Genomic DNA, 26,877 nt, shown 5'->3' with positions numbered 1-26,877 from the left:
TATGTTTTAGTCTGTGTAACTAATAACAGATAGCTGTATTTGGGTTATATTATTGTATTTGTTTTTTAACTTTTTTGAAGATTTTATTTATTTATTCATGAGAGACACACAGAGAGAGAGAGAGAGAGAGAGAGAGAGAGAGAGGCAGAGACACAGGCAGAGGGAGAAGAAGCAGGCTCCATGCAGGGAGCCCAATGTGGGACTCGATCCTGGGTCTCCAGGATCATGCCCTGGGCTGAAGGCAGGCACTAAACCGCTGAGCCACCCAGGGATTCCTGTTTCTTAACTTTTAAACTAGAATCATAAGTGAATTACAGCCATTACCGTATTACGGAATCCAGTTTTGACTATGTTTTTTTGTTTGTTTGTTTGTTTTGTTTTTGTTTTTTTTTTACCAAGACTAGTGAGTTTTACAATGCTGCCTTAGGTTTTTATGAACTCCCTTTAGCATTTCTTGTAAAGCAAGTCTATTGGAGATGAATTCTCTCAGCTTTTGCTTGTTTAGGAAAGTCTTTATCCCTCCTCCATTTCTGAAGAACAGCTTTGCTAGGTATAGTGTTTTGGGTTGACAGGTTTTTTTCCCCTCAATATTTTGGATATATCATCATGCTATCTCCCAGCCTGAAACGTTCTGTTTAGAAAACTGCTGATAAACTTAGGACGGGGGTTCCCTTGGAGTTAACTTCTTTTCTCGTGCTGCTTTTAAAATTCTTTGTCTTTGACTTTTGACAATTTAATTATAATGTATCTTAGTGTAGCCCTCTTTGGTTTCAACCTTTTTGTGATCCTTTTGCCTCTTGGATCTGAATGTTTGCTTCTCTCCTCATCTTGGGGGATTTTTTAGCCATTATTCCCTTAAATATCCCTTTTGTCCTTTTCCTTGTCTCATCCCTCTGGGATTCCATAATGAGAATAATGTTTCTTTGTGTTTTATGAATTTTGTAGGCTTTCTTCACTCATCATTCTTTTTTCTCTCTGCTCCTCTGACTGGTTAATTTCAAATGTCTTAAGTTGCAAATTGCTTGTTCCTTCTTCACGGTCTAGTCTGCTTTTGAAGCTCTTTATTGAATGCTTCACTTCAGTTATTACATTTTTCCACTGTAGGATTTTTGTTTGGGGTTTGTTTTTCTTTTTGATGGTTTCCCTTTCTTTGTTGAATTTCTCGTTTTGTTCATGCCTTATTTTCCTAATTTCATTTAGTTGTGCATTCTTGTAATTCATTAAATTTCCTTAAGAGGATTATTTTGAATTCTTTGTCTGACAGTTCATAGATCTCCATTTCTTTAGGGACAGTTATTAGTTTTATTAGTTCCTTTGGATGGCGTCATATTTACCTGATTTTTGATGATCTTTGATTTCTTACATTGGTATCTGCACATTTGAGTGAGTGGTTTCCCCTCCCAGCTTTTGCTGGTTCATTTTGGCAGAGACAGTTTTTCATTAGTCAGTTCAGCTAAGGTTTTTGGGACATGTCTGCTGATAACGTTCTTGGGCAGATGGAGCCTGGTATTAGCATCTATTTTGGGGTGAGGCAACTGTTCACGCTCCGAGGTCATCAGGAGGAGTGGGAGGGATGGTATGACACTGAGAACAGCTGGATAGGACTGCTGTTTGGTTTCCTGGCCAAATGAGGCTGTAGGATGGGCTGTGTAGTTGCCTAGATTTTCTGGTCAGGCTTACTAGACAGTTGGATCAGGTGCTATACTCAGCAGTAGATGGGGCTGTAAATTAGTTTCCTTGCCCTGGCAGGGCAACAGGTTGGGTCCTAGGGCCCACCTGGCTCATTGTTTGGGGACCCAAACCAGGCAGTGTTGTACACTGAATATCCTGGTCAGGAGAGGCACCCGGTGTTATTCTGCAGACAGGAAGTGCCATGGCCTGTGCCCTCCGCAAGTCCAGCTGTAAGCAAGGCTCACGGTTAGGCTCTGCACCGTCCTGTGTGTTTGGGTCAGGTTCCCTGGTCAGGCAGGCTGAAGGTTGCACTCAGTGATAAGATGGTGTATGAATTAGTTTCTCTGCCTCGTGCAGTGGGAGAAGTAGCTCCAAGGCCACCAAGGTTTTTTGTGGTTTTAAGCAGACCTGTGCCCCCAGGTTCCCTGACCAAACAGGGCCACTGGGTTTGCTCTGAGGGTGATGAGCTTCACCTGCCTGTCTCCTGGCTTGAATGATGTGGATCACACAGCCTGTCCTGTCAGTGGGGCCTGCGGACCATGATCTGCAGCAGATGGGACCGTGACTCAGCCTTTCTGCCTGGACACTGGCAGACCAGACTTCGGGGCTGGCAGAGCCATTTTGTTTGAGGGCCCTAATTGGGCTTACCTGAACTCTTCCAAGTTCCCTGGTCACACAGCATCCCGGACATGGTTCTGCAGATGAGCAAAACTGCTGGGTGGGAGCTATTCCTTGGGCTCTACAGGTAGGAATTGTTGGTCGAGGGAAACCCCTCCTCCTTTCAGGGTTACAATCAGATTCCCAGGTGGTTAATGTGGTTAAGTCCTACAGAATCACCTGTGATCTCTGTGGGACAAAACCAGAAGGGAGGGGCTCTCAAGAACTGATCCCCCACCTGCCATGGAGGCTGAATGTCACAGCTGGCCTCACTTGTTCCACTGGAGGAGTTGTGAGCTCAGGGGAGATCTCTCAGCATGGTGCTGCCCTGGCCAGGAGGAGGAGCGGTGGGCTCAGCATGACGCTCCCATGTGCTAAGATGCTTTTGGTGGTGTTCAGTGCATGAACGGTCATTAGGTCATCCCTGACTTTGCTTCCCCTCACAAGACCAACCATGTCCCTGGCTTGGTTACATCACTTGCTAATAATAAGCATTTGGACAGGTGTGAAGTGCTAGCTCATCCTGGTTTTGACTCGTATTTCCCTGATTAGTGACATAGGCTCCCTTTTCATGTGCCTTCAGCCGTTCACTTGTCTTCTGAGGAATAATTTCTCTTCAGGCATTCTGCGTATTTTAAATCTGATTCTTTGGGTTTACTCTGGAGTTTTCTGAGTTCTTTATGTATTTTGGACATTAACCCCTTATCTGAGAGAGGGTCTGCATTTTCTCTCACTCCACAAATTGTCTTTTCATTTTGTTAATCGTTTCCTTTGCTGTGAAGAAGCTCTTTAGTTTGACATAGTCCCACGCTTATTATTTACTTTGTCACTTATGCTTTAGGGGTCACATCCAAAAACTGATTGCCAAGACCCATGTCTGGGAGCTTTTATCCTGTTTTGTTGTTTGTTTTCTAGGCATTTTGTGGTTTCTAGACTTACATTTAAGTCTTTACAAAATTCTTGTTTTTAGTCAGACTTCTTAAGGGGAAAGTTGAGAAAAAAAAAATGTTGAATGGGCTGGTACAGTATCCATTCTTCACATACCACAGTCGCTTGCCTCCTGCTAAGCCCCATAGGGTTTGGTAGGCAACGTCCTCTGACCCAGTCCTCATGCTTTAGATAGATCAACAAGATGTCATTTCTAAATTCCACTCCCTTTCACATTGTCAAGAACTTGTCTTCTACATTTTGACTCACCTGAAATGTAGCCTTAAGACATCAGCTAGTTCATGGACTCTAATTCTGCTCATGCATTCTTGGTCGTGGGCACTGACAGCATGAGGGGCCAGTTGTGATTCAGCTGCGGGGATCTGCAGGTGCCAGTTCTCTTGTGGGTTAGGACTGTGGCCACATGGTAAACGGAAAACCAGGGGAGCGAGTAGGCTCATTCAGTCCACTACATCACACTCTAGCGTCTGGGGGTATGTGGACTCACAACTTTATTTTCACAGATAAGGAGTCAGAGGCCTGGATGGCTGAGTGGAGTTGCCCAAGTTGCCGCGGCTGGTTAAAGACAGCTAAGAACAGGCTAGGCTTCCGAAACTGAAAACCAGCCTATTTTCTATACAGACTCTATGCTATGAATGAAAATTCTATCACAAAGTAAAATATAGGGATCCCTGGGTGGCGCAGTGGCTTAGCGCCTGCCTTTGGCCCAGGGTGCGATCCTGGAGACCCGGGATCAAATCCCACGTCGGGCTCCTGGTGCATGGAGTCTGCTTCTCCCTTTGCCTGTGTCTCTGCCTCTCTCTCTCTCTCTCTGTGTGTGACTGTCATAAATAAATAAAAAATTTTAAAAAAAAGTAAAATATATTTACATCACTCAATAATGGTGGTAGCTTTTAATTAAAATACTGGTAGTACGATTTCAACAATCAGGTGATCTTAAGAAGTGATCCTCAAACTATAGTATGTGTTAAAATCAGAGAGCTGGTTGAAAGAGATGGCTGGGTCCTACTCTGAGGGAGTAGTTCAGGGGTGAAGACCTGGAATCTGCACTTCTGACAGGTTTCCAAGTCGTGCTGGTGCTAATGCTGTTAGGAACCCACTGGTCTAAAGCAAACCTACGCCATTTCCTGCCATTGGCCATGTGTGCACGGTCCACCGATGGAGAACCACATGGTTAGATCCCCATCAGGAAGAGTAACCGTTTAACTTTTCTCAACGTCCTAGCATGACTTTCCATTGGAAGGCAGTTAGGGCGTCGGGGTGGAGAGCTCTGGCTTGAGTCAGACCCCGTAGGTGTTGCACTATGGGCTCTAACTGTTGCATGATCTGAGTACATCATTGAACGGTGGATGGGGACATGGTCTTTAACCTCAAAATTGTGAAAGGATTAAATGGGATCACATAGAAGACGTGGTCAGTGGATACGTAGATGGTTTATTAATCGGAGATCAACCAGGGGAAAAAAACTTCTAGCTCAAGGGATTGAATAAATCAGGAGAGTTGGTTCCTTGTGTGATGGAACAGCTCAGAAACCACAGGCGCTGGTGAAGGGATGCGGAGGGTTAGCAACAGCAGAAGGCTGCTCCCACCCCTGGGTTAGATCCAAATGGGACGAGGCACTGATGGTATAGCTCAGAAGCCAGAAGCTTCTGCTGAGCAGCAGAGTATTGGGGGGCTCCGAAATCTTGGAGGGTTTGTCTGGCAAGAGTTGGTGCCACAGCAAGACTGAGGACCTGGAATCCAGAGGGTTCTAGAGAGTTCCATGTGCTACAGAACTGAGGGGGGCCGGCGAGGGCAGCAGGAAGTGGATTGGCCTCACCACGCCGTGGAGATTGGCGTCCTGTACCCCTCGCTCCCGTCACTGCCCAGGCCTTCCCATCTGGGCCCCTCACTGTCCCCGCATGTTCAATGAGTGCCACGTACAGGCAAGGTGCCCCGCGCCTGGAACGTGCTCGGCAATAAAGTCAAATAGGCAAGTTCTCTCACGTTAAGAATGGTTTGTGCGTGCCGACGAGATGCCGCAGAGAAACCTCGGTATAGAGTCTAGTTTAGCTCCCCAAGTGCACGTCATACCTCATGTCCCACTCGTACACGTGGGCCAGGGCCTCGTGGCTGGCCCTGCCGCCGGGGACAGACAGCGGCTGCCTTAACAGAGCGCAGTGTGTCGAGAACAATCCTGAAGGTCTGGGGGTGGCTGGTGGGGACGAGGGAAAGGATGGCCAGGCGGTGGCCCTGCGGCAGGGACGTGCGTTGACAGGACATGGCCTAGAGGTGCGGGTTTTCATCATTAAGGACCAGGCGAAATGTTGCTGGGGACACTAACTCGTCCTCCTTGGGGCCACCTGGCGTCTCTCTCGCTTTCCAGAAATGGAGTAATGGGCTAATGGGATGCAAACCAGGTGGGGGAGGCTACGGGCCAGGCACGAAGCGAGAGAAGCCGTTTGAGAAGCCTCTCTTCTGCACGATGGACATTCCAACGCATGACTTAAGTTTCAAAACAATCTTTATTCTGTTTGAAGACCTAATACAATGCATTGAAGCAACTTAAAACAACAAGACGTAGCTCCACTGAATCTACAGCTTGAACAAAATGTCAAGGAGGCGCACTCCCCCACCCCACCCCCACCCCAGTTGCCTTGTAAAGGCAAAATTACAACTGATCATGACATCCTCCCTCTCGTCAAAAGACCAACTTTTATTTTAACAATGTCATATAAACAGATTTGTAAAAACATCGAACAGATTGTAGCTTTAAAAAATACACACGTATAAATGAGTTTTTTTGTTTTGTTTTGCCTTTTCTTTTTTTTTTTCTTTTTTTTTTTTTAAATAGCAGCATCCTGGGCAGCTAATGCTATCTCATGGTGACAAGTTTAATGTGAAGTTGGATAGTGTCGCCAATGAACCCAATTCTGTTCCCTGGCTACTCATGATACCAATACTTTATGTAACCCGATTTGTAGAAAAATAAGAATTTGGCATTTTCGAACTCTGTCCCATGCGAGGCATTGTGCTTTAAACTGCCCCTTTCTTAGAAGACCCTGAACTCAACTCTAAGGGTCGGCTCTCCAACTAGATACCATGCATAGCAAAAGCACAGGTGTTAAAACCAGCACTTTTTCTCCCGTGAAGGAACATCAGTAGGACTCCCAAACACGCTACTAGGCCATAACCAGCTATGTGACAAAGCACTTGGTTCCCCACAGTGACAGCTCACACAAACACATTTCGACTCGACACACTGAAAATGAGGATTTCCAAGCTAAGCGAGTCATCCAGACCAGCTCACCCAGAGGAGGAACTTTACAAAGCAGGGAAAAGCCAAAGAATTATGAACTTCTCGCTTCACTTGCAAAGGTTCACCTTTAGAAGACAAAACAAAGCCACTTCAAAGGGAAAAAAAAAAAACCCACCCATACACATCCACAAGAATTGTACTAGACATGTGCTGGTTGTGTACTTGAACTCAACGACTATGGATCTGTTTTGGCTGAAAGGTGTACTGGAAACAGTCCATGCACATATACATATATACATAGCTCAAGGGCTGCGAACTGGTCAGATGTCGCAAACAACATGCTTTTTGCCTTCTCGTGGGGTTAGGATTTTTCTCTTGGGTGTAGTACCGGGTCTCAGAGCTCCCACGGTACAGCCCCCTCAGAGCCTTGCTGTAGCTCGTTTGCCTTCTGGCTTTTATGTGGAGGATGCTACCGTGGGTGGGGAGGATGGATGCCTGCATGAGAGCAGTTATCAGGAGTGCCTCTGCTGTGTCCCTTCTTACTTACCAGCCACTTGGTGTTATTAGGAGATGACTGACTGAACCCGAAGACCCCTCCTGGTCAAACACCTAGAAGGATGAATGCGGTGGGCATGCTACCCGCACTCAGAGCGGCACATGGCGGAGGCCTAACATCAGAGCTTCGGGGTCACTCGCTGTAAAAGGGAACGAAGCACCCTGCCTTCGCTGTTGAGAGAAACCCACTTGCATTTTTACGTTTGCAAAACGCAAAAACAAGGCAGGTGCCTGAACACCACACCACCTTGGGGGAAGAGTGTCGAACCAAAAAACGTTAATAAGACTATCTTTGCATGAAACATTGCATCTTAGATCTTATACTTTAGATGCTCAATGAAAATCAGAGTTAATAGCATATGTGGATGGGCTACCAAAAAAAACAAAAACAAAAACAAAAACAAAAAAACCTCCCACCAGCGTAAGGCTGGTTCATAAGCTACTATCAGAGCATCGCTGGGCTTCCATGTGAAGTAAAAGGACGGTTTCAAAGGTTGACACTTACGGACTACACAACCAGGGAAATCCTCGGCCGTGTGGAGATGAGAGGGAGACAGATCAGTACAGTCAGGCTTCAGGGCTGACAGTCTGGCTGTAAGACCGGTTCTTGCGCTTGATACGAGGAGCATAATGTAAAGAAAAAAAAATACATTCTGCGGTGGATTAAGTCAGCTGCTAGGCTATTTCCGAGGAATTTTTAAGAGCAACTACATTGAAAACCCAAACAAAGCAGCCCTCCCCGCAGTATCTGAGATAAAGCCGCGGCTGCGTCAGTCCTGGCGGAGGAGAGCTGCAGTCCTAAGATCCCACTGCCCCCTCCCAGGCTCAGGCCTGTCCACGCTGCTGTTCAGTTGCTCCCGCCTCACGGGCAGTTTGCACCACATGGGGTATGTTAAGCCGGGGGAGAGACGGCTCCCTCCTGCCCCACACAGGAGGGGAGGCCCTAAGAGGCCTGCCTCTCCCCCACAGCGGCGGGGGCACGTACGGTTAATGACTCGGGTGACCTGCAGGGGCGGTTAGGGTTCCTCCAACGGCCGTGACTCAAGCGAGCTCTCCACAGCCCAGCCCAGCAGCAGCAGCTACGATCCGTGTGTGTTTGCTCCATGATCTCAGTTGAATGGAAAAGGGCAGGCACGTGAAAAACGTGCAGAGGAAAATAGTTTTTCAGATCGTGCGCTTCCTGAAACGAACGTTTATTGGTTGTGATGGGCCGTCTAGCGTTAGGGACGCGTGTTCTCAAGGCAGCGGCTCTACCTTGATATCAGCGTTCCAAACAACGGTGGGGACCCCTGGCCCCGCGAGGCCGGCTTTGTCTCCCTAAGACCTACAGTATCTGACCTGCCACCGCAGCGGGTCCGTGCTTGTCAGGGATGTAGGAGAACTAGCAGATCCAAGTGGGAAAAGACTGAAGTTAGAAGTTACTCCCTTCTCTGTAGTCATGAGAAAGTGCATTACCATCCCGCCACCCTCCCTCCACCCGCCTGTACATCCCTTTGCTGCATCCCCCCCAAGATTCAAGAAGTTCACAATTCTTCATGAAACAGACATTACCAGGTACCGTATTTTGAGTCTTAAAACAACATTGTTGAACTCAGCGATACTTTGTCATATTTATATATCTTTCTCTTTTTTTTATTGAATAAAGCAGCTTTGAAGCTTATCAGGCACTGCCCAACAAAACATTTAGTCCAAAAAAAAAAAATCTGTTATGAACTTTTTAACCTTGGGCTAATCGCCAAGTACTTTGTACAAGAAAAACTGTAAAATATTTCATAGTTTTAATTCTGAAGCCATTTTTTTTTTTTACTGGCATCCTGTACATTTAAAAAAAAAAAACGGGAAAGAATCACAAACGAATAACAACAACCAAAAGAATCAGAGACACGGTATTTTCAAGCAACAAAAACTGGGGTGGGGGAAGCTTATTCTGAAGGTACATTTAAAACTGAGATAACGACAAGAATTGCATAGCACTGTGAATTTAGCCTTCAGCAAAACGAAAAAGAAGCTATTTGGTATTGATACAAATCCATCTATTTGATAGTTAGTCAGTCATCCATTGTTATGTACATATTTTATATAATGAAAGTCATGAAAGTCCTATTGTCCAAGCTCTGTTTTTTTCTGTTGGTGGGGTTGTTTTTAAAGTTTTAAACACCACACTTTCTGGCACTCCGCTACAACAGATTCTCCTCCTCTGAACGTACGCGATCCTACGACGTTCTCCCAAAACGTCTCTTGTGAGCCAAAGCGCCTTTCTGCTACATATCGTTCATTTGTTAGAAAATGAAATAATCCACAGTGCGACGTGTCTGGGTCCACCGTGCACAGCAACCCCCAGGCTCAACCAGCCCGGCTCGAGCGCTCCCAGGCCGGGGCTCTGGAGCCCGTCCACCCTCTGGTCTACAAGGTCCCAACTTTGAGCTGGTAAAGCTTCAGAAAGCATTAACAAGCACCATGGTTAAAGGCCTCTTTGTCCCTGCACGCAGAGATTTTTGCATTTCTTTTTCTCTTTATGTGGTGGGTTGTTGTGGCTTAAATTAAACCCCTGCCCCAACCCCCCCGAAAAAACCGGGGTTAAAAAAAAAAAAACTAAAGGAAGGACAAGCACTCCAGAGTAGAAACGTTATGGTCACCACACGGTGCTGGGCTGCGTGTCTCCCCCTCTACTCTGTGGTCATCGGAAGCTCGAGTCCCATCTGCAGGCAGACGGCTTCGTTTCCGCAGCTCAATTACAGGTCAGGCTGGAGAGGAGCCCTGTGCTTTCCAGAGGCCTCAGGGTGGCTGCACTTCAGGAGAAGGATCCGAGGCCAAGCGCTTCATCGCCTCTGCTGTGCATATACCGGGTAGGCTAGTGTGACGTTGAGAGAGTCGTTGTGCTGCACCAGGGAGGTGTGTTGGTAATGGAGCACCAGTTCTTTCAGGGAGCTGTACAGGTTATAGGGCTCGGCAAAGCCGTAGCCAGTGGCCGTTTTGTTGATGACGCAATGCTTGACCTCGCCATCCACCCTGCGGGGGCGAGAGAGGAAGAGAGAACAAATGCCTCGTGAGCTGGTCCTGCACCAGGGCAGGACCCCCGGGGGGCACTTAGCGGCTGAGCCACCGGCGCCCGGAACCCAGCCTAACCGAGCCACTGTCTTTGCATCTTTAAAATGGGAGGAATCGGACACGGTGGCCTTGAGACAGGCTACCGCATGCACATGCACGTATGTGCTGGCAGGCGGGGCTGGGGGGCTGCGCTCTTCCTCCAAGCATCCGTAGGAGTCTTTCAGGCTGGCCTGCCCTTAACTTTGCATTTATCCTCTGTTCTCCTGTCCTCTGGGCCCAGAAGTCCTGACTGCGTCTGGGATGATTGCTCTGCTTAAGTGGAAGGGAGCTCAGGGAAAGTGGTGTATTTTTAGAACCTTTTCCTTCCTAGAGGACACTCGCTTTTCTGAAGCGATAGCAGTGATCCAAAACTTCTCTTTCGAGTCTGGGGACTACTTATGCCCCAGGGGCCCTCATCACAAGGGCCGGGCCATTGCTCTCCCTGAGCTGACCACACGGCGGCTGGAGATACGTACACCACGGAGCAAGCATAGCAGCCCTGTTTACTGCTCTCCCGGACCAGGAAGGTGCCGTCCCGTTTCCCCCGTAGAAGGTTCTCGGCTTTGTTCCTGTTGCTACTGCCCACGTTCCAGGTCTTCTCGTCGTGGTGAGGCAGGTCCTCATCATCTTCCACCAGCGAGTATTGGCTAGAGAGGTGGGAAGGAGAGGGCCTGGGTGAGGCTGGGGGCGTCAGGCCCACCACCCTCCTCCCACCCACAGCTTCCCTGGCCTGCCCCCTTCTCCCCCAGCTCAGCCAGCCCTGTGATCTCACTGGGCAGAGAACGCCAGTAAGTCACCCTCCTGCTCTTTTCCAGGCAGGAACTACGACGCAGTAGCTGGGCCCAGAGGAAGGTGTCAACCAGTCCTGTTTGTCCAGTTCTGATCAGGAAACGGACCAAGAGCACTGCCAGCGTGCAAATAATCCAAACAAAACCCATACTTGAGCTTCAGGGTGACACTGACTGTAATTGTCTTTCTTCTCCCCACTCCTAATCGTTCCCAAAACACTGGGAGTTTTCAGATGTTCAGGGCCTGCGTGGAGGACACAGAGTCCCTTGACAGCCTCGTCGGGAAAAACCAGAGCTGCGTCCTCCTTCCCTAAACTCTGCCTTTTTTTTTTTAAACAGTTTATAGGGGCTCTTCCAAACTTGGTCCAATTGCTCCCTTTCCCTCAAACGAGGAAAGTCCTTGGCCGCCTCCCTCCCACCTGCAGTAAGTACTTACTCTTCCGTATTCTCGTTGCCCAGCCACTCATTCAACTTCTTTTGCCGAACACCTTTCTGAGTCAACCACCTGGAAAACAGAGGAGGAAAACTCATTCCTAATTTATCCTTAATTCTGGCAACCGTTCGTCGGCGGCTCTACGAGGGGTTCAGCTTCCAGGACTTACATCAAGTACTGGTCTCTCGTCTTCCTCAGCTGAATGAGGTCGGGCTTAATGCTGTTCATGCGCTTGTCGATCTCCCGGTACTCAGCTGCCTGCTTCTTCAGGTCTTCCTCCAGGCGCCTTCTACTGTCCACAATCTCACTAATTCGGGACTTTAACTTTTCATAATTATGCATAATCCTGTAGGCGAGAGAAAGGCATGGGTTATCCACCAGCCTCTTCAGGTATATAGAAGGCTTCCTCGGGCTGTCTTGTGGTTTTGTTTTGTTGTTTTTAATTATTTATCGAAGCACAGAGAGCAAGATTGCCTTTCCACAGTTCTAGAGGATTCTGATTCTCTTTCACACAAGGACATCCCTCCCGGTTCACCAACCTTTGTATTTCTTTTTCGTTGCCTTCACGCTTAAATTTTTCTATGTATTCTTTGCTGTACCGTTCCTGGCTTTGGCACTGCTCTTCAAATATTTTTATGGTTTCATTAAATGCTTCAATAGCTGTTCTCTTCATTTGAATTTCCTACAACACAATGGTTAATAAGACAATGTCATACCTGTCACTGGACAGATGAGGTGTTACTGTGAGATGCTGTCGGGACATCAGATGCTATTACTATCTAGCATGGAAGTCCTCTGGTAAGCAAGCGAGGCCTCTAATTCATAAAACCCATTAAAATAGTATCACAGAAGCTCACATTTCCTTTGGGAATGTTCCCAGTCTCTGATAGAAGACTGCCTGACAATCCCCTATACTTTTTACTGTTTTAAAAGCCATTCCCCTTTATCAGCAATTTTAGGGAATCCACGTTGCCTTCTACTCCCTCTGGTGGTCCTAGATACATCGCGGCCTCAAGAAGATTAAGCCTCTAGGAAAACACTTAAAGGGAGCCTCTACTTCTTTATGACGGGGCCTAACGGTCCCATCTCCATGTCAGAGGTTAGACGAGTTTTCTGAACTAAAAAGTGCACTCAGGAATCATGTCAAATCCACTTGACACTCACAGCAGCCTCTTCAATTATCATGAGTACTTATTATTCTGGAACCTATAAGGGTCATGTAAAAGGTCTAGAGATGCTATGAATAATCAACAGTGTTTTACAAATACAGATTCTTTTCCAATAGCAGGAGCTCAACTTGACCTTTTTCTTGAAACTGAAAGGACACATCTCAGATTCTAGTAACTAAGAGTCTGGAGAGTCAACTGTGACTTTCACAGAAAACTCACCTGGGAAGTACGGGTATAATCTTCATATAACCTATCGTATTCCCGACTTTTTTCTTGAAATTGAGTGTTATATTCGTGTAATTTTTTCCCTACAGCTTCAATATTATCCTCTTTGACAACCTGATCCTGGAAGAATGAGAGAATGGAAGAGAGAGAGAATTTCATCAGTCGATCAGATATTGAGTCAATGTTTTGGCCATTATCAAACCATCCTTTACATGGGATTCATCTGCTTCACAACGCTGTGAAGGTATCTTGTCTAAATACTGTAACAGGAGAATTTCGTTTCGATTACCTGTTGGTATTTGGATACTGGATAGAGTAATTTCACGTCCAGTTTGGGGTTATACTGAGCTAGAGACTCATTCCGGTAGTGGTTTATTAGTTCAACCACAGAGTTGAAGGTCAGTGGGTCAGAGAAGCCATATTTCCCATCTCGGTGAAATATTTTGATTAATTTGTTATTTCCTCCTTTCCTGTGGATACAACAGACATAAGGGCGTTACGGTCTTCTCTAAAGAAATGTGTTTTAATGTCTGCTTGCACACCTCAATCTTCCCTGACTCACCTTAGTGTAAGAGTATAATCACCATGCATTTTAGTAGATGCGTCTCGTACCAAAAAGGTCCCATCGGCTGTATCTCGAAGTTTTTCATTCACTTCTTCCCTGAAATGAAAAAAACAAAGCTCACCTTGAGGATTCCTCATTTAGCTTCACAGCAAACTAAACACAAAGGACACAGAGCTCCTCTATCGCCCCCCCAAGCCCCCACCCCGACAGATCACATGTATTGTTGATATAGAAATGTTACAAATTTCACCTCATTACAGAAAGACAAACCTAAAAACTACCCGTTTCAGTAATGGTCTATCTGTGGGACAAAGTTTTCATTTATTTTTTAACCAAACACACTGACAAATGAGCACAACAAGACGTGATCCGATCCCTGAAAGGACTCCTTACTCCCCCTTCAAAAAAAGCTACCAATAAAGATGCCCTTTTAAGATGTGTCTCAGACAAGAACATTAACCCTAACAAGTTCTCCCTAATAGAAAGTGACTTTGGGCCCCACCTTTAGACAGTGCCACATCACCCTGGGGGCTTCCCTGACATTTTCTGCAAATAACACAACTTGTCGAGGATTTAATTTCCTGTGGCAGCCAGCACCCACAGTCCCCCCAGTGCTCTGGGACCTCTTTGGTCTTCCCTGGAAGACAACCAACTATGCTTCATGCTTATGTTGGAGGCTATCCTAAAAATGGAACTTAGCATGCTGGTGCATTTCTTGCTCTAAAACTAGAATTCTCTCTCGAGCGAAAACTTAGAGTGTTTGTAGCCTTACCTTGAGATATCTCCCCAGTACCATTCAGCATCTTGTAAGGACATATTGTTATTCATACCGTTGTTGGCTACAGTGGTGGGTTTCGGTGGTTTAGGAGGCAATGCTGCAGATGAAAGAGAAAGAAAAAGTTGTTTGCAAATACCAGCTACAGTTGAATACTTAGGTCTAATTTAAGTTTCTTGAGAATACTGTGAAATAGAGCAATAATTCACACGTCTATGAAACAGGACCGTTTTGTTAAACAAATAAAGACATCTTTCACAGAGGATGGATCAAAAAGAAAGGAAAGTGGAGAAGGGAGAGAACAGCTTACAGATTCACAACTACACTGGGTTGGCCATGTGAATGAATTTCAGAGTGAATCCAGAGTCCCAGCATTTCCTACTTCTAGGCTCTAGTTATATTAAAGTTTCAGGCCTGATCAAATCCATCTAAAATAGGAAACCGTGAACATATGAGCAGGAAAAACCACATGGGTTGGCTTTAATTTCCTCCTCTTATTTAATTATAAAAGACAAATTTGGTTTCTGTCCTCCACAAATGCTGTTGCTGTAATAAAACTCATCTACAAGCAATATGTTTTAAGAGGAGGAATTGGGTTTCTCTAATCTTAGTATTTCAGGCACTATCCTGCCAAAAGCCACTTTAAGAAACTCATCTGTGACCCAAATCTCTTTAAGTATTCACGTTAATATTCTTTTGGATAAATTGTTCTCTCTATGCCAAGAGTGAAGAAAAACCCTATCCCTCTTCCTCAATGTCAAATCAGTATTCCTGTACCAATTGGTGACAAATAAAAGACTGCAGTGTTTCTGAATTTCTTAATTGGGAGCAGGGCTAGTGCTGGACTACAATTGAGGAAGCAAAATAAGGCTAGGGTTTGTAACCGAATTCTGAGTCACAAGTTTTAAAGGACGATTAGTATTTCATGCAAAAAAATCCTCTCAGGAGTCTATCAGAATATTTTATAAAGGGGGAGACTGCATAATGGGAAGCCAACTCCTTTTCCCATTCCGGTATCTTAATATAAGAGCAGGCAAAGTCTCGGCGTTTGATTTAGAACAGTCTCAGGTCACCTAGGACTGGAGTTGCAATCACTGCTAGGTTTTACATGTTCCCTCAAGTACCAAGTGTTATCACTGCAAAGTACCACACTGTCCTCCTCCACTGTCACAAGAGAAAAGCAGCACAAAGGACGCATCATTTTAATTACAGGAACAGTATGAACGACACACAACACTATAACCCACAAATAGCAAAGGACCTTGATTAACAAAAGACACTGGTGAAAAACTCGAATCCAATTCCTATCTGTTCAAGTAAGAAAAAGCATTCCCCACACACAGCCTGACCTGCTTGCTTCCACAGGCAAAGCATGTAATGTCCAAGCTCTGATCAAGCTAATTTTTGTTAAATTAGAACAAGTTAATAAAGAGAAATAGAAAGAGGATCAGTTACAGTAGTTGTCAAAAAAAAAAAAAAGCCACAAAATTAACTAGCTTTCTAAAAGAATACTGCAGTATTACCTGGTGGATCCATTTCTATATAAAACATCAAGTCTGTGCCACAATTTATATCTGTCTTAGCATATTCTAAATCCAGGTCTTCCATATTCCAAACAGTGTTGTACATTTGTGCGAGAGTTTCCTTGGCTGAGCTCAGTTATAAGAAAAGAGTCCGGCTTTCTTTGTAATGGTGTCTTGGAATTCATTTTAAAACCTATAAGGGGCTGCACTGTAACCTATTACATCACACACCCCAGCCAATCAAGTCAGAAAAATGTCACCAGACCACTCCTGCTTCATCATTTCTCTTCGACATCCAGCCCTAACACAATCCCAACCTCACCGAGAACCCACATTTACTAGAATGGCAATGTATACATGCACATCGTTTCAAAAAGGTGTTTAATTTGACTATTCTCCTCCACCAGTGAGTTTTCTAATTCCTTTTTTATTACTCCTTGCAGCATGGTACGCTCCGCTGTTGGCAGGTTGACAAAAGCTGATATGCTGCAGCACGTAGCTTTTTTTTTTTTTTCTCCCCTCTCCCCCAGTGCATCTGGGTTTACAGAGAGCCTGATCGTGCCTCGGTTTAAAAAATCTTACAAATGCATGGAAATGGTATATTTAAGGTCTGTTTTCCAGTCCTTAAGTACCTCCTGTATGTATTAAAGGCAGAAGGGATCAAGAACTCTGGATATTTAATTTCTTTCCTACAGAATGCACTGACAACCCAGAACTTAAACACTGTTACAAACGTACCACAGGAGAAAGCACAATTGAAAGAAAAATCTCCTTCTACCAAACATGGTAAAAACTAGACCTTAAGGGCTAACGATGGAAAAATCTTAACAGGAATGAAGATGTGTATATTATCTGCAGAAATTTAATGTTACTGCCTAATTCAAAGTCCAGTCAAGGTATAAGTTATAACTTCCAGAGAGAAAGAGGCCGTACCTCAGAATGGAGGGTAGAGGAAGCAATGATGTTTGCAAACTCTTTCTCACCGGCAGCACCAGAAGTCTGAAGATGGGCTTAATGCTGCTTGAAGGGGGGGGGGGGGGGAGTGATGTAATCACTCTGAGTTTTTTTTTTCTCTCCCTCCATCTCAAATGCCTCACTCTGGGGACTGTTAATCCCGGTTGGCAAATATATAAAGTAAAGAAATCAATTCCCCTATAAATCTGTTAATTTTAGTTCCTTAAAGCTCTTCTGCATATAATCCTGTCACCCTCACTAGAGCCTAATGTACACTTCCCATTGTCAACGGGCTCTTCCCACCTACCGTATAAATCATGGAAAAGAGTGGAGCAGAGCAAGGCATTCTCCGAGCTCCGTTCACTTGTGTCCCGTCTGGTCCAATTCATCTTCCCCATTAATGAGGAAGGCAGGCTCAACCCAACCCCTGCAGCCCGCTCCCGGGGACACTTTGCTATTCCTAAACTCAAAATGACAGGCACAAAAAAAAAAAAAAAAAAAAAAAAAAAAAGGGTCCAAGGGGTGGTAGGATCTGTCCTCAGGAAGGTTCGGAAAAAAAATTTTTTTCCTGCTGAACGCAAATGTGTCCTCGTCCCCCCAAAGCAGCCATGGGCAGGCTCGCAGCCCAGAGGGTCACCCCCTGCCTTTGGGGCCCCGGCACAGCGCGGTCCGCCGCCGGGACCCCGGGGCGACAGGTGATTTTCCACGTCTCCCCCGCCTGGCCCGGCACCACGGTCCACGCCGAGCACTCTGCCAGCGCGCCCCTGCCCCGTACCGTGGCCGCCCCCCGCCGAACCCCGCGGGGAGGGGAGTGTCTCCGCTGGGCTCTTATCTGCCCTCCGCAGGCGGCACCTGATGGGACTCGGGCTCACGCACCCCGCGAGGTCGGCCGCGCGCACGGAGGGGGGCTCCGGGCAACTTACTTTGCAGGTTGTGCATGTCTGCAGTTCCCGCGGCGGGGCGGCGCCGGCAGCAGCCCAGCTCCCCCCGCAGCTCCCTCGCTCCCCAGGCCGGCTCGGGGCGCTCCGTGGGCGGCGGGGGCGGCGGGGGCGCGGGCTGGGACCCGGAGCGGGGCGGGGCGGGGCGGGCTGGGGACCCCGGGACCGGGACCGCGCTCGCTGCAGGGACGCTGCGCGGCGGAGGGAGAGGGGCCGGCGCGCGGCTCGCAGATAACGATCACGGCTTCATCATTAACCCGGGCAGGTTCAAATATTTGCTGAGCTCGGGATTTCGGAGGGGGGGGGGGGAGCCCGAGGCAAAGTCAAAGTTGTCAAGGGCTAACAAGTGGCCCTAACGGAGGGGCCCTGACACGCGCTCCCTACCCGGCCGCGGCCCCGAGGAGCAGGCGCTGCGCGGCCAGACACAGGAAGCGGCGGAGCTAGTTCAGCAAAAATAGAATCAAAGCCCTGCTTGTAAAGGCCTGAACCTCCCCGAACGGCCCAGAACTCCGCGCCTCCCACGCGCTCACACACGCAGCCCCGCAGGTGGCCCGGGACTGCCCCCGGGGGCGCACGCCCCGGGGCGGGGGGGGGGGGGGGGATCCCGGGAAGGCGCGGCAGGAGCCCACGCTGCAGCCGCTGCAGCCGCCTGTATGGGCCCGACGGCAACTCACATTTAATTGGCCACAGGGCTGTCTTGATAATGAAAAGGTGTCACTGCCCGGCGCCCACGTGACTGCTGCCCGGCGCAAAGGAGAGCGCCCAGAAGGACGGGAGGCCTTCCCAGGGCACCTCTGCCCCCTGAGAAACTTGCCAGGCACCGGACCAAAGTATGAGCTACGCCAATGTTCACTCCCATCAGCCTAAGATGGACAGCTTTCCAAATGTCCCCAGAACCATCAGAATGTAAAATCACAGAATCGCTCACGCTAAAACCAGAAAGTAATCTAAAGAGCACTTCAAGCAAATCCCTCGGGCTACACACACACACACACACACACACACACACACACAGTCCTGATGTGCAGTGGTTTGAACCACCACCACCAGCCTTCAGGTGTCTGGTCCTAAACTCCCTTTTTCTCCACCCACTGGCCCAGGTCTTCACTTCCTTCTGCCAGAGAAAGTTAACATTAACAAGTGAAACCGAAGTTAATTACTCTTAGGCCACATGTAAAAATTTCACACCTAAAACAAAACTTCTTCTGTTTGCTATTTTTAGCTTACTTGTATTTTTTTTTTTAAACTACCTTCTAATGCCCCATAAAGGAACATGGTTCTATCTTATTTACCCTCGGACTCTGCCTAGGAGGGTGACCCATGGTCCCATGCAGAGCTCAAGGAAGAGCTAGGTGTTAACATCAACCGCACACGGGCAGGCCCAGGTTGAGGGTTACCTGCACCGACCTCACAATGAAAGTGGACTTACAAACTTTCCTTTGGTGCCACCGAAAGAGCACGTAAAACCTACTTCCTGATGGAAAGGAAGAGTCTCTAGGTGAATCTTCCAGCTCCTGCCTGCTGATCACAGAGATGTTCAGTCCGTTCTGAAAACACCCTTGCACCCTCAGTTGTAGATTCCAGCCCTACTTTTAAAAACTTTCTAAAGCCAGAAACCAAGGAAGCATCTGTCTCTAAAGCACACCTGTCTGAACTTACATGATGTTTCATGTCCAAACCTTCCAAGATGATCCCATTTTCTAGTGTGTTTTCCATCTCAGAAGCAAAACCGTCCACTGGAAAGCAGTACAACCTCCACTTAGAGAAAGCAAGTCTTAAAACAGATTAGAAAACTCTGCTGCAAGGTTTTCACAATATGTATGATCCTCTACCATAGAGGTTCTAGAATATCACGGAAAGTGTGAGCGGAGTCCTTTGCGCATTCAGTTTTAGGCTTTGAAGTGATGGGCAAGCAGCCACGCTTCTTCATTAGCTTAAAAAGGGAGCCCTCTGCTGGTAGAACAGAATCAGTACCTTCTCCTTGGGAGAAAATGCTCAACATCCTGCGTGGCTCATGCCTTTTCCCCCTATGCCCAAAATGTCACACAAATTAAAACCTAGGATTCATTTCAAATAACTAATACATCAAAAGCACAGATGTCACGCCCATGTAGGAAATGCTTTTCAAAAAAAAAGAAAAAAAAAACGCTGTCTTTTAATTTCAGCATGTATCTGAGACCCAAACACTCAGCCACACTGGGGAACTTAACACATACTTGAAAACTAACTTCACCTCTGGATTCTTCCAAACGGTACTTCTTACTACGTGTCCTTTCCTCAAAGTTCTGTAAAGCTCAATATCAGGGGTGAAAACAAGCCACATTCTGTTTCTCAGGAGGTGTGATCAAGGCAGAGAATATCCTTAAATTGTGCAAATATGTTCGAAAGGTACAGACTAACTCTCACACTGTGCAAATCGACTTCAGATAGTGAGTGTTCCCCAACCAGCTTTCATCCCACACAGCTTCTTAAAAAAAAAAAAAAAAAAAAAAAAAAAACTGCAGTAAAAAGAAAAAAAATAAAGAACCAAAATCTTCAAGGGTTAAATGAATGCTCCCCTTCATAATTTTAACTTAAGACAAATTAGGACAGAGGGCCTTTCAGTATGATGCAAATTCTTTAGTCTACATCCAGTGCTCTGACACTGCACGAAGGAAGGGTTCACTTGAATTTATAAGTAAACCTAGATTTCCATAGGATACATTCTACAAACTATGTGAAAAGGTGTGACCGTTGCTTAGCAGAATGAAGCGCTGCCTTCCCTCTCAGACGCTGTCCTCCTTGGAGAGGTGAAGGCTGCACCGTGAGAACAAAAGCTGACCCATACCCCATCAATATATATGCAGCCTGAAATACATTTCTTTATCAGAGCACCAATAAAACTTCCTATTTTTCTTTATAACCCAGTATGGCCTGCCTCTTTGTTTATTCTTATCCATCTAAATATATGCATTTTTTCAAGGTTTCATTTCTCACCTTTGAAACAACCCTCTAATGTCAGACTACATTTTAAACCCAATAAAAAATAAATCAGAGAAAAGTAAAACTCTTTGAAAGTCATTTCCCTCTACCTTAGTGCTTGCTTTAGTCCTGGTTGAAAACCAAGCCCAGAGCATTTAAAACAAGATTTATGAATCGGGCTCTTCAGGATGAATGTTTTGCAATGCGCCAGTGGTTAAACATTAACTCTGACAGGTGTAGAAGGGCAGGAGGGAGAAAGAGTCATTTATTTTCCACTCTGGGCTTGAGGGTGCAATATTAGACTTCAATTATGCTGCATTAATATTTCTGAATATATCCATGAAATCTGAAATATGTAAATACACTTAGAATGGGTTTCATTCAGAGCCAGCCTGTGTTAAATGGTCTGTTTTTACCTTAGCTGCCCTATAGAAATCTGCTTTAGCTACCTGAGTATCAGTAGGGTAAACAGAACACCTAATGATTCAAGAAAACCTGCTGTTCAGCTTTCGGTATTTTTAAGACTTTCTGTAACAAAGGGAACAGCAGACCTGTCCAAGTTCTGAGAACCTCGGGACTGTGTTTAACCTTTCAAACGTTAGTTTCCCTCCACAGAGGGGAGATGCTTGCTTCATGGGTTGCTGGATGCTTTAAATGAGTGGGTGTGCCAAAGTTCTTTGAAAGTTGGTTAGTTTGTCAAAGAAATTTCAAAAATTCATTTGGATGATTGTTATCTTTTGCTTTCGCTCACTGCTAGGAGGAGCTCAATGGGAGAAGCAGCCTGTGTCCTTGAGGAACGACGTAGCTGAGCAGAAAATAACAGGAAAAACTAAAGAATAAGCTAAGTTTAAGAGAACCAGGTCTTACTTAAGGGCATAAACCTACTGAATGGCATGATCACTGTTACCTCGGGCAGGGACACGACCTACCTGTGAGATGAAGTCAACGGCACTGCTATGCGCTGCTCTGTGTGGTTGAGCATTCTGTGCACTGCACAGAAGCACGTGGCCGGGGGAGCTGCTACTGAAACCCAGGTGCCTCCACCCACCAGGCCACACACAGGGGAAAGGGCATGATACTCAGTAAGGAACCTTGCTCCCTCCAGGCAATGCACCCACGGAGCAGCACCTGCTCAGTGAGTGTGTCTTTTGCAGATTAGCAGGGAAACCCGCGCAGGCGCCTAGAGGCCCAGCTGGGCTGGCTGGCTGGCAGCATGGGCTCAGGGGCGAGAAGGGCCCGACGGCAGCGAGGTGCTGGGAGCTGCAGAAGGGGGCCCCCTCTGGAAGGTGGGTCAAAACCCAGAGTTGAGAGATAGTAGATATGGGCTGTGGGTCCTGAGGTGCAGTACTTATCACCTCCTTCAAATCTCACACCCATCCCGGGGAGAGGCATTATTTCTATTTCCCAGATTAGAACACAGTTTGGAAAGGCTGAGTTACTTGCTAGGAACTCAGGAAATAAATAAGTAGCAAGAGCTGATCCAAACCTAGATCGACTGGAGACTCTGTGGGGTGATTCTGTAAAAACTGCCCTGGGGTTCTTCACCGCATGTGGCTTGTACTGGAAACTTCAGAGGACTTTGGAACAGACATGACATGCGGCCCCACTGCTCATGAAGGTTCCCCCCCAAACCCCAGGCAGCAGCTGCAGCACAGGTGACCCGGTTCTGGCTCACACTGCTTGGTCAGCACCAGGGGATGCTCTCAACTTCTGGGGGCCCTTCTGTCTCCTTAGGAGCAAAGGAAGAGCGGGACAAAGCTTTCAACTAAAAAATGATGCCTTTTATGATACTCTTCATTTAAAACATTTACTCCTTAACATCTAGTGTAGCAAGCCATCCTTTTTGTACTCTGCAATGTGTTCTTACTAAGCCTTTGGAACTCCTTGAAGTGAAATAGTTTCCTCTCTCCCTCTTCAAACTGTACCAATTCCTCAAAGCCCATTTCAAGTCCCATTTTTTTCCCTCCGAGCCTTTTCCATCTACTCAATCATCCTCCGTGTCACCCACCACATCTCTACAATTCTCTTCATAGTTAGACACCCTCCTACCACCTAATACTTAAGATTCTGTGTGCTAATGGTCTCACATAAATGCATGGACACATCGCCTCAAACATCGTCAGTTTTGCCTATCATTTCATAGTTCTAGCAGGTTAAAAGCTACCAAAGATGTCCGTCTATCCCGTAATAGCCTTGCTTCCCTCTCTTTCCCCCAAATCATGCAAGTACTCGTTTCTATTCACGACAAAAAGTTGCTGCCAATGAAGGATGGGTGAGCGTCCACTGGAGATGCTCTGGGAACAGCACATGCTGGGCAATGACGGAGGAGTCTAGGAAGATGTCAGATTCCTACCAGGCCTAAGGAATCATCTCTCTACCCAAGGGCGTGTCCTGCCGATCACTTGTGTGAATCTGTTCCTGAATACAAAGGTGTTCAGGACGAGGGCCTCCATCCATTCCTACAAGTCAGACATACCCTGAAGTATCTCTTGGCTCCCAAAGAGCCTATACATTCTTCAGAATAGCTAAGAGATGCCGCACAAAGGGAAAAATGGCTCAACCTGGGGTTTCGAGATTACTCAGATGCAATTTTCCTGAAGAGGCTGCATAAACGGGGAGCAGTAAACATTCAGTGCATTGTTTACCACTCACCCCGGCCAATGGGGGATTAACCCACCTTGGAAACTGGCACACTGGTTTCTTGGCAGAGGAATGCAGCAGGGTCTGTGACCTAGCAGGCAGTCTTAAGTGTCCATAGCGAAAATGGATAAATTCAAATAAATAAATAAATAAATAAATAAATAAATAAATAAAATAAAGTTTTGTTTTGTTTTGTTTTTTTGGTGGAATTAGAGTGAAACTGATGAGGACGTTTAACCAGTTTTCACCAGTCAGACTGATTAAACTCCAACACGGATTCCCACCGGTGGGTATCTACCAAACTCAGGCTGGCTTTTAAGCTTCCATGTGTCCCCATCTCCTGAAGGGTGGGGGCTCTGAGGAGACCGGGACCACCCTCAGCGCTTCACTGCAAGCAGGACTCAGCTGTCCCCGGTCCCTGAGACAGACCGCACGCACCACAAGGAAGTGGAAGGCAGGGCTCCGCCCTCTGGCCCAGGGTCCTGTTTTGTTGTTACTCAGCCTCTTTCCCCATCCAGGTGTTTGGGCTGGGCTGAGGGAGAGGGGCAGTCACGAAAGCTGTCATGTTTCACACCCGCCCCCTGTCCCCTCAGCACAGGGTACTTGTGACCTACCACTGAATCTCTCCTATTGAGCCCAAAGGCAGCCTCTGAACCCCAACACAGAGTCCCCAAATCCATTAACGAGGAGTCGCATGAGATGAAACCTTTTGGGCGCCCCTGGACTAAAGCCCTAGGCCACTGGTGACGGATGTGTCTGCTGCCATTCTCCTACAGTTCAGAGTAGCCCCCCTGACCATGCACATGCTGCTGGCTGGGACCTGGAACATCTGGAACATACCACATGTGCCCTCACGTACTGTTTCTGCAGCCTCTCTTACCTCCAGATACCATATTCTGGGCCTGGCCGCAGGAGCCCTTCCAAATACCTATCCCATCCTGCTGTGCACACGGGTGGGTTCTAAGCCCAAGGCCCATCCCTCTCAGTCTGCCCCATCAGGCTGCAAACCCCCACGCCAGGCTGTGAGGCACCTACAAAGGCATGACTTAATTCCCCGTGGCCGCACGCACATTCGTGGGTCCCCATGCCCATTTATACAGGGAGAAGCTGGGTAGTTTGCATGAGTTACCTATAATAAAGAGTGAATTCATGATGTTTTACTTTAATTCTAGGCATAAATTAAGACCACAAGTCACATTCTCTACTGGTCCTGAAACTTGAACTTCACTTACTGGGCCCTGATCATTCATCTCAATGACCAGCTTCTGGTGGCTAACTTTTAACAAGTATACAGCAGAGTGGGGTTTGTTGAGACTTTCCACAGTAGAAGAAAAAATATGTCAGTTTAAATTAAACCCACTGCTAACATGGTCTACATTTCCTGCTTTGTTAAATGGCTAATTGAATGCCAAGCTGCTTTCAAAGAAGTGTCTTGCCTGCTCCAACTTGCTGCAGCGAACACCCCGGTCTCATACTGCTTGCATTATTGAAAATGTTTATTTTGAAAGACATTTCTCAGCATACCTGCTTCCAAAAAACACATTCCAAAATACTTCAGATTATATAGTAATTATAAATCCCCTACTTTATAAGTATTAGAAAGAAAAACAAGAACGTCAACAACTAAAATGAGCTCCATAATTCATGCAACAACTGGAAGCATCAAAACTGAGGGACAGGGCGAGGTCTCCCAACAACTCTCACCTAAAACTAAGATCACCTAAAACCCACGGATACTGAAACGCAGGTGCTGTTGACCGTATATACTACCGCTCAGCCCCCCTTTTCTGTAAATTGCAAGGCAACACCTTATGGATCTCGAGTCTGAGAAGAAACTCATGTTACTCCAGAGAAGGTCTAAAGCTACCATTCTAAAGGAAAAAAAAAGAACCACGAGAATTTTAACAGTTCAGAAGGCATTACCTGGTGCAGGCTGTCGTTCATTCCACTCCGTTGAGATTAAGATTTCTATAACTTTTATGAGGTGTTCAGTATTCTCAGAGCTACAGAAAGGAGAGAAGAGTTTTATTAGAAACCTCTCTCCTAAACAACAAACTCACATTCACTTATACACACTCAAGTCAGTGTGTCTGTCGGGCATAAAGGTGTACATGCATCTGTGAGCGAGTGTCCTTAGAATAAGTTTAATGACCCATCAGGTTTGGACCACCCCCATCACCCAAAAATGCAATGCTCCTCTCCTTTTACCTTACCTGGCTGCTGGGAATCGGAAAAGCAGAGGGCTGAAGAGTTCAGAGAGTACTCTTGCACTCAGAAGATTCTTGCTGGAGGTTTGCGAGAGCTTGAAGAAATGTTTGAGCAAATACTGAAGCGTAAGCCAATACTGATGAGGTATGTTAGGTGCCCTAATGAGCTTCTTCAACAGCTGGATATATTCTTCAGAGCTTTGCACTTCTACAGAGTTTTTAAAAAAAAGAAAAGAAAAAAGGAAGATGAGATTGTTCCTAGATGTCAGTGACCAAACACCCAGAACATTTCTGTTCTTCTAGCTGCAGAACGAGCCCTTTTAAATCAAGTCATCAGATGCAATGGACAGTACATTTGCTCTTCTCATTAGAAAAGGCGTTGTGAGCAAGGAGAAATCTCAAGTCAAATGGAAATGCAAGAAACTCTTGTGTGTTAAAAAAAACCGCAAGAGGATCAGGGTGTGCTGGCTGAGATCTGCCCTCTATTGAGCAGCTTCGAGTGTGATTGGCTGATTTGGAGGAGCATCAGATAAGCATCACTCGTTCTAACTTTGAAGGTTGCGAACCACAGTTTCCTGTCCCCAAAGCATTTAACTGAGCAATAAGCTCCTAAGCCTAAGAGTCCTCTTCCCTCAACACATCTTGTAATGGCCACTCGAGGAAAATGAGGAGAACCACCCCGGCCCATGGGTCCGGGTCCCTGGTTCCCCTGAATCCAAAGATGGCACTTGGAACACGGTGGCCTTCAGTGACGTAGTGAACTCTGTTAATGCTGATAAAAGGTCAACAATTAGCCATCTCAACCTGTGGACAGTCCTCCTCAGCCAACGAGGACCTGGGTCTTGTTCCAGATGCCCTGGTAAGGGGGCGAACCGGCGCTACTGGGGAGGGAGGGTGCCAGGAGGGGGCCCGTTCCCACTAAGATCTCCTAGAACGTGACTCTTCCTATGCAGGATTTACTAGAGTTTACACGCACCCCCGCATCCCAATACATGCTCTTTGAGGTTCTCAGAAGACAAACCTTGGGCTAAATAAATCATCTCATTGTAAACGGCTACTGGAATGACAGGATTCGGTAAGTCCATAAGATAGCGTTTGAAAGCGTCTCCCAAGACTTGCACATCGATCATCTCCAAGTCCGTGGAGGCGGCATCTGCGACAGAAACATTTAAAAAAGGCATTTCAGATGTCGTACATATCGGTTGGGCTAATTTTTCTGAACATCTGACTTAAATGTGACACACGAAAGGCAGCAGTGCAAGGACAGCTATAAAACTCTCGAGTATTTATCAGCAGTGCTTCTCACAGCGGTTGTTCCTGGCACTGCAAATAGAACAATTCTTCTTTGTGGAAGTCTGTCCCTCAAGTGCTGAGCATTGAGTGTGATGGCTCCTGCCCATGATGCCAGAGGCACGTTCCCAGACTGTGGGGGCAACAATAAAAACCAAAAAATTGCCCCGTTAGGAGCTGCACTGTGTCCCCCTGCAAGTCATAGGGTGAGGCCCTAACTCCCATGGTCTCCGAAGATAAATGTATTTCAAGA

The 26,877-nt window shown here is 46.6% G+C and overlaps 1 protein-coding gene across 7 annotated transcripts in view; it reads right to left on the bottom strand.

Annotated features, from left to right (window-relative positions):
- Positions 1 to 5,761: 5,761 nt before the first annotated feature.
- PIK3R1 (phosphoinositide-3-kinase regulatory subunit 1) overlaps positions 5,762 to 26,877 on the bottom strand; it is an 81,742-nt gene continuing 60,626 nt past the window's right edge. For 5 of the 7 annotated variants that reach the window (XM_041764817.1, XM_041764816.1, XM_041764820.1 and 2 more), the window contains exons 5-16: positions 26,356 to 26,487; positions 25,341 to 25,542; positions 25,051 to 25,130; positions 14,109 to 14,211; positions 13,334 to 13,432; positions 13,061 to 13,241; positions 12,766 to 12,891; positions 11,917 to 12,059; positions 11,547 to 11,723; positions 11,381 to 11,449; positions 10,633 to 10,803; positions 5,762 to 10,078 (exon numbers count right to left, since the gene is read on the bottom strand). In XM_041764817.1, coding sequence (XP_041620751.1) covers positions 9,889 to 10,078; positions 10,633 to 10,803; positions 11,381 to 11,449; positions 11,547 to 11,723; positions 11,917 to 12,059; positions 12,766 to 12,891; positions 13,061 to 13,241; positions 13,334 to 13,432; positions 14,109 to 14,211; positions 25,051 to 25,130; positions 25,341 to 25,542; positions 26,356 to 26,487 — 1,673 coding nt within the window. In that variant the 3' untranslated portion in view covers positions 5,762 to 9,888. Of the gene's footprint in view, positions 10,079 to 10,632; positions 10,804 to 11,380; positions 11,450 to 11,546; positions 11,724 to 11,916; positions 12,060 to 12,765; positions 12,892 to 13,060; positions 13,242 to 13,333; positions 13,433 to 14,108; positions 14,212 to 15,634; positions 16,098 to 17,511; positions 18,013 to 25,050; positions 25,131 to 25,340; positions 25,543 to 26,355; positions 26,488 to 26,877 lie in introns of those variants that run through there. The other 2 variants (XM_041764822.1, XM_041764821.1) reach the window with 2 other exon arrangements.

The sequence above is a fragment of the Vulpes lagopus genome, chromosome 8 (genome assembly GCF_018345385.1).
Source record: "Vulpes lagopus strain Blue_001 chromosome 8, ASM1834538v1, whole genome shotgun sequence".
Taxonomy (NCBI): domain Eukaryota; kingdom Metazoa; phylum Chordata; class Mammalia; order Carnivora; family Canidae; genus Vulpes; species Vulpes lagopus.
Note: the sequence above shows the minus strand (reverse complement) of the source record. Positions and strands in the feature narration are given on the sequence as shown.